Genomic DNA, 7,517 nt, shown 5'->3' on the forward strand with positions numbered 1-7,517 from the left:
GTTGTGTTGAGATCAGATGATCCATCCACGCTCACTCACTCACCACCAAACCAAACCGCGGGACGAGGGGCGGGGCCTGAGCCACCAAACCGCGGGACCTAGGGGCGGGGCCTCTGAGTTACTAGCATGGAAGTCCACTGATGCGTTTGTGAGCCAGCAGCACCACGTGGTTGTGAACTGGAGGAGGAGGAGGAGGAGGGGGCTTCCCAAGTTTTCCAATCCAATCCACAGCAGAGCACACACATCTGTGAAAAGTTTTCTAATCCCCACTCAAATCGTCGCAAGAAAGAAGAAAATCCCAATGCCAGCCATTTAAGAGTTGAGAAGCCCAGGTCTGCCGTTGCTGCTGCTGGACTGGACTGGTGGAGGTGGTGACAGACACACGACATCCTCCTTGACTTCCTTCCTTCCGAAAACTTAGAAGAAGATGCCGTCTTACCCGCACAGCCAGTTCGTGGATCTGGAGGAAATGATGTTGAAGGTAAAATGAACTAAACTCGCTTTAATTTAAGGAGAGAGAGAAAGAAAGCGAGACAAACCAACCAAAGGAAAGTCAAAGTCAACCAAAAGTTCTCGACTGTAGTATTTTAGTTGGTTAATAGTTACGACGGACGGCGTCGCTTTCTCACTTCACTTTAAGCACACTTTGATGCCAATACTTTTGTACTGGCGCAACATTTAGACTCGTAGATTTATTTATCGGATTCTGACATTTTCAATCTACGATTAAAAATGTCAGAATCGATCATAAATACGTCTTGAAAATGTCAGAATCAATAAATCCATGATGATAGTCTAAATCTCGGGCTATACTTTTTTCTGCTTTTACTCAAGCACACTTTGACGTTTGAATTCTCCACTTATACTTGTTGTAACAGGGCAGGAGTGTTTCTACATTGCGGTAAAACACCTATAAACTGTATTATAAAGTATAGCACATACTTTCCCCCCCCCCCCACCACTTGTTGTGGATCAGTTAATATCCTCGCCAGGCAGCGACAGACAGACAGACAGACAGCAGCCAGCCTCATGCTGATGGAGGAGGAGGCTAGATAAAGTTAGCTGAAACTCCGACCGTTCCTCCTTCCTTCAAATCTCTAAAAACCACCCAGTTAACTTAACGTATCGATGCATAGAACCGTTAACTATCGATGGTTTTATGCGTTGTGACTTCGATGGATTTCCCGATCAGAGACATCGTGATATTAAGGTTGGTTCGGTGTTTCAACAAGTGGGCGCGTTTTAGGTTGCTTTGCTTTGTTGTTGTGATTCATTCCTCCACACAAGGCAACGCGCGGCCCAAAACCAACCGTCACGTTTTATTCATTCATAGTTTGGGGGGTTTGTTTTTGGCTCGTCTTGTTGCCCCAAGGTTAAGTAAAAGTTAGTTAGTTAACTTAACATTGTGTAAAAATCAGTTTTAAATGAGTAAAAGAAGTGGCCGTTGGTAAAAGGGTAGCTTTTTTTAAGCTAACTTTAGCGAGCATTCCAACACAAACACAAGGGACTTCCACATGTCAAACATGACACGATGCAGCTGCACGCTTTGCTCTGCTGGGCTGCGTTGCATCTTTCTCTGCAAGAAAGACAGATAAGTCAGTCGGCAGCATATCGCATATAACTTTATTGCAGTTAATAGTGGGTCTTAAGTTATATTTGATACCTTTTGTTTAATTTGGTCAATGTTGTTTTGATTAGTGACTGAGCCACCATTAAAAGGTACATTCTTAAACTTGCATTTCTATCTCTGGGATTTCTATCTCTGGGACCCCAATACATATTCAAAAAATCAATGTTAATGTAACTGAGTGTAGAAATTTGTACACACTCAGAGTTACAGACCCACAAGGGTCCATTTGGTTCCAAGCTATCATTTAGCTGGGTACCCCCTGGCACTCCCTCAGGTACCCCTGGGGGTCCCCGGACCCCACTTTGGGAACCACTGTCTTATAGCGGTTAATGTTATCATGGCACCAGCACAGCAAAAACAATCTGGTTGGAAAGGGTCAGAACCATTTATATTTAGACTTGAACACAACCTGCTCAATTCTGTCCCTTCTTGTCAAAATGTATAAACTCTACAGTAACTTAACCCTATGACCACCTGTGGGTTACATCCAACAACACAATAACTCCTCTATGCCAGGAAGATAGCTTTGCGTTGTTGTGACCCACTGTGAGCTTGTAGATCTGCCATGTTCGCCCTACAATAGGGATGGTAGCCTAGGGTTCATGTGGTTAAATAAATCTGTCTATTTAGTTAATGGACAAAATGCTACAATTCCAAGGAACAAGCTGTTTTCTATAATAACTTGTTGAATTCTAAAAGGTAATTTGTCTGGACCACAATGTTAAAAATGTAATTTAGAGTAGACAGATGCTGTGTTGATGGTTCACAATGGTACTGGATACTGATTTAACTCTTTTGATAGTATATTGTGGACAAACGTATCTGTGGCACGACTTGTCCATGTCCATACAGCAGTGGTTCCCAAACTTTTTCATGTCAGGGACCCCTAAATGGACACTAATTGGCCCACAGACCCCCATTTGAAAAAATGTGCCAGTAACCCCCATAAGAGAAGATTTTTACGGCTCTAGCAGTGATTCTCATCCCGTTTAATTTCAAGGACCCCCCCCCCCCCCCAGTTTGACCTGCATTAGGCTACGGACCCCCATTTAATGGCATTTCTATCTCTGGGAACCCAATTCATATTTTAAAATCAATGTTAATTTAACTCTGAGTGTACAAATGCATTTGGTTCCATTTGTACACTCTCGGAGGTCCATTGGTTCCAAACTATCATTTAGCTGGGGACCCCCTGGCACTCCCTCAGGTACCCCTGGGGGTCCCCGGACCCCACTGGGAACCACTGCCATACAGAACAGAACATGCATGCCCAGTGATGTAAATAGGTTTTCACTGTAATGGGTCCCGGCCGGGACCCAGAGGTGGTCTTTTAGATGAGTCATATTTTGTTTTTTACAAATTTAACTTTTTGGGATGCACCCTAAGCATCACTGCATGCCTAAAGACTGGGCCTTGACAAATCTGTCTGAGCCTATTTGAGTCTATTTTTAAACGCTTGGATTCTATAATGGCCGGTGGATGATGTCAATGTGACAATTCTTTTCACTGTCTCTTATAAGTGTCTATTACTGTCTTAAGTGAAGAAAAGTACAGAGATGGCCATGGAAATAATGATAGCAATTTGTGAAACAATGTTACAAATTGCTCCATCGGCTTTCCTCTCAACTTTCCACTTAATCAAATGAAGTACAAAGGGTTGAGATCTAACCACTGGCACTTCTCTCCCTCTTTTAAAACACAGCCTGTGTTCTCCATCGTGTGTACTGGACTAGTATACTACTAAAATGTCTATCACAAGCCTGCATGTTGATGGCTTGGTTTACCTGTGATCCTAGTTTTACTGAGGCACTACAGACTCCACTGTCTGCATTTGATGTGTATACATGTTTGACTTGCTTATTGTAAATTGCTCTGGATAAAGTGCTAAACCCCTAAATTGTAAATGTATTTTTCTGTTTCTCTTAACAGCAGCTACTGAGTCTGGAGCTGAGGGACCAGAACGTACCACCGCCCTCTCCCAGCATGCTGACGAGAACGCCAAGCTACAACGGTCAGCCGCGCCACCCCGCCGCACTCTTCTCGTCTTCTTCGTCTCTCTCCTCGGTCTCCCACCTGTCCGCGGACCAGTCGGACAGCATGTTCCTGGCCTCCAGCCTGTTGGGGCAGCAGCAGCAGCCAGCCAGTCCCCAAACTACCAGGCAGCGCCCCGCGTCCGCTCAATGGCGAAAGCCCGACTTCTGGGCCGGCCGGTCTCTCAGCATGGTGGAGACCACCACCGGCGGTGGCGGCGTCGCTGCATCCGACCTGGGCTGGCCCTGCGGCGGGGATGACGTCCTGTTCTCCCAGTCCACCAATCCCGCCACGGCGCTGGGTGTGGGCTCCTCCCTGTCGTCGTCCTCCCTCGCCTCTCAGTTCTCCTCGGCATCGTCGTCCACCTCCTCGTCCTCCTCGCGCTACAAGACGGAGCTCTGTCGCACGTTCGCCGAGAGCGGCACCTGCAAGTACGGCGGCAAGTGCCAGTTTGCCCACGGGTACGACGAGCTGCGGGACCTGAGCCGACACCCCAAGTACAAGACGGAGCCGTGCCGTACGTTCCATACCATCGGCTTCTGCCCCTACGGCATCCGCTGCCACTTTGTCCACAACGACGAAGAAGAGGCGGACGAGTCCTCCTCCTCGTCCCCCATGTGCGGGCCCCCGCCCGGTACGATGTCGTTCCCGCCTGGTTCGTTCCCGCCTGGTTCATTCCGTCCCCGCAGGCCCCCTCTGCTCAGGCAGAGTTTCAGCTTCGCCGGATTCCCCTCCCCTCCTCCGCCACTCCAGCCCACCGCCCCGCGCGCCCCGTCCTTCTCCCGCTCGCCTTCCGTCTCACCCACGTCCTGCGCGGACATCACGGAGCTCCTCGCCCGTGCCTTGCTGGGCATGGACGGCAACTTCGAGGCCTCGCCCACCCTGCAGCAGCACTCCCAACACCACGCAGCGTCCCAGCAGCTGATCTGCCCGCTGGAGCCCCTGCCTCCCCGCTTTCTGCCTTCCCCCGACTCGGGCTGCTCGCTGCTGGGCCTGTCTCCGGGCACCTCCCCGCCACCTCTGAGGCTGAGTCCCGGGGCTCCGGGGGCGTACGCAGCGGGACCACTGGGCGCCCGTTCCCTCTCTCATACCTCTCTGAACGACGCGGATAACGACGGAGGCAGTGGGAGTTCAGACAGTTCGCTCAGCAGCTCGGAATCCGCCAGGCGCCTGGCTGTGTTCAGTCAGCTCTCAGTCCCCGATGATGGTACTGGATTCTGCCTGTAAAAAGTTCAGCACGCTGGACTTTCAGAGATGGGACACACCATTAGCCTGGATACCCTCCATTCATGAAACATTCACACAGCCCCTGGACTGGCACGGACGGTCCAGGCAGATGCCTGTGGATGTAAATAAAGACTAGCTGTATCATTGCCTGCGTTGGCTCATCGGAGCTGAGAACAAAATTGGGACCATAGAGATTTTCACATGTTCTGTGACGGAAATCCAACTGTGAACCGCTAAATGAGAGATGACACAGTGTTTTGCGGGAGTTCGAAGTGTTTATCAAAGAAAAAGCCTTATCACGAAAGATAAAGTAGTTCTGGCAGTATTGTATAAGACAGTGTTGTAGCTGGGCAGAGATTGTGTCAAGATATTATAGTAGGTTGAGATGCCTCTTATCAGGACAAAGATTTAGTAGAATCAAATGGTATATGAAGACAAGATATTGTAGTAGACAAAGATTGTAATCACAGTGTGATTGGGCCCCAGTGCCTCCTGTAGTTTGAATCCAACCACACCCAGTCACACTGAGAAAATTGTGAATCATCTGAAGACTGTGACAAAGCCAAAGATGTAAAGCTGTACCTTTTTTGCCAAGCCCACAGCCTTAGACTTACGGTTAGACAAACGCACAATGTAACTTTTCTTCTTATATTTTATTCTGACATTATTTTTTTTCCCTTCCCCTTCAAATTAACTTTACACAGCAATTTTTGATAAGCTGGACATTTTTTTGTATCATCTTTTATTACATAAACTGTACTAATGAAAATGATGGTGTCACAACCCCAAAGTGTTGATACAGACTTGGAGTACAGTTAGTCAAATGCACAATGACTTTTTCTTTTTGCCTCTTTTTTTTTTCTCCATTTAACTTAACTCGGCAATCTGTGATACCAGTAACTAGTTTGTTTTGTTTTTGCACAACTGTACTGTTGGTGAATGACTGTTGCGTGACCAAATTGGCAACCTTTTCCAAAAACAGCCTTAGACAAATGCACAATGTGAGTATTTCTTTTTGTCTTTCACAGCATTTTTCTTTTTTTTTTAAGCTGGTGAACTTTTTTTATTCCAGAACTTTACTAATGTATTGTGAATGACCAAAATTGACATTTCCAACCCCAAAAAACGTCAAGTCATTCAATGGAGCTTTAATTGGCGTTCGATTAGCCTTAAAGATGCCGTTTTTTAGGTGAAGTGGCCTCGGGTGATGTGCCTTGAACCTAAACGTTTTAAACAAAGTGCCTGAAGTGTAATTTAAGCAGGCTCGGTGACAGTGTTGTTCTGAGATGATTTAGGTCTGGTTCTTAAGAGTCATCTCTCTCCCAGAAAAAAAAAAAAAGCCTAATTCATACTTTGTCGTACGATGGTGCGCTGAAAATAGCAGACCCTACAAGCAGACTGTGAGACTACGTTGTGAGTTTGTAGGGCGGCCATTGCACGGAACACCGTTGAGCGACAATATTGAGCATAAATTTGGCTTAAAAAGGAAGCTGGTAAACTTGTAGTGTTGTGTTCTCCTGGGTTTTAACGGTGTGTGTGTGCGTGTGTTGACAGGCCCAATAGAGGTCCTCTAGTAGTTTTTTTGTTTGTTTTGTTTTTCTATTCCATGTTTGGGTTAACCGTCTCCAAACTGAAAAACCAAATCACCAACCCTACGCAGCAGAATCCTTCGTGTCCATCAGGCGAATAGAGACAGCAAAGTGTCACTTTTCTAACACTAAATGTTGTCCTGTGTACCTTTTCTCTACTAACTAGACCAGAGTTCCATAAAACTGGGAAGGTTTACATTACAAGTCGGATGGGGTTGATGACTATTATTTTTTTGTCCTTTTTTTTTCTTTTCTTTTTTTAAAATTGCCAGGCACTTGGACAGTCTTGATCACAAGCGTTTTGTCTAAAGCCAAGTGCCCCTGTCTTACTGAACAGACTCCAGGATACTGTAGTACTTTAGGATACTGTAGTTGGAGAATGTACCTTTATAGCGATGTTAGAAGTTATGTAGTTGTGTGTTATTTGACTTTAGTTGGTGCTGAGAAAGAGATGTGCTCTGCTGTTAGTGGTCTCATCGACATGTTTCAGGACGTCGTCAAGTGTTTTGTAGGGGATAATCTTTAGTAACTTAATTTTGTTTAGTAAATTAATTTGTTTAATTTATTTTAACATATTTATAGAGGACTTTGGGCTGTTTGATGTTTGTATCAAGTTTAATATATTTGATATTTCCTCTTGCGTGTTTTGTAACGGAAATAAACTTTTTTTCTTAAACTGATTTGCTTGCTGTTGTGTTTTTTTATATTTGGGTCTCATTTTGTTCTGTTCATACCGAGTAGCACACTGGGCAAGACCTACGCTGTCGAGCAGTGGTTCCCAAACTTTCTCATGTCAAGGACCCCCAAATTGACAGCAAATACCCTGCGGACCCCATTTGAAAAGATATGCCAGGGACCCCCATAAGATATTTTTATTACGGCTCTAGCAGTGATTCTTCTCAACCATTTTAATTTCAAGCACCCCCAGTTGGACATGCATTAGTCCATGGACCCCCATTGAATGGCATTTTTAGGCCGGAACCCCAATTTATATCGTAAAATCAAAGTTTATTAACTCTTGAGAGTACAAATGCCATTTG

At 45.7% G+C, this 7,517-nt stretch overlaps 1 protein-coding gene across 2 annotated transcripts; it reads left to right on the forward strand.

Moving 5' to 3' along the window:
- The first annotated feature begins 219 nt into the window (after positions 1–219).
- Positions 220–7,151, forward strand: LOC306931862 (uncharacterized protein). Of its 2 annotated transcripts, none has more exons than XM_079513519.1 (2): positions 220–481; positions 3,560–7,151. In XM_079513519.1, exons 1-2 carry the CDS (start codon positions 428–430, stop codon positions 4,886–4,888), a joined length of 1,383 nt encoding a protein of 460 aa, XP_079369645.1. In that variant the 5' UTR covers positions 220–427; the 3' UTR covers positions 4,889–7,151. The 2 variants fall into 2 exon arrangements, with proteins under 2 accessions (XP_079369645.1, XP_079369646.1); XM_079513520.1 differs by lacking the exon at positions 220–481 and adding an exon at positions 1,118–1,210.
- The last annotated feature ends 366 nt before the right edge of the window (positions 7,152–7,517 follow it).

The sequence above is a fragment of the Electrona antarctica genome (genome assembly GCF_951216825.1).
Source record: "Electrona antarctica genome assembly, chromosome: 11".
In the NCBI taxonomy this organism is placed as follows: Eukaryota; Metazoa; Chordata; class Actinopteri; order Myctophiformes; family Myctophidae; genus Electrona; species Electrona antarctica.

Coding starts and splice junctions, on each gene's coding strand:
- LOC306931862 (XM_079513519.1), top strand. CDS start 428: ATGCCGTCTTACCCGCACAGCCAGTTCGTGGATCTGGAGGAAATGATG. Junction 482..3,559: donor TGGAGGAAATGATGTTGAAG/GTAAAATGAACT, acceptor TTCTCTTAACAG/CAGCTACTGAGTCTGGAGCT.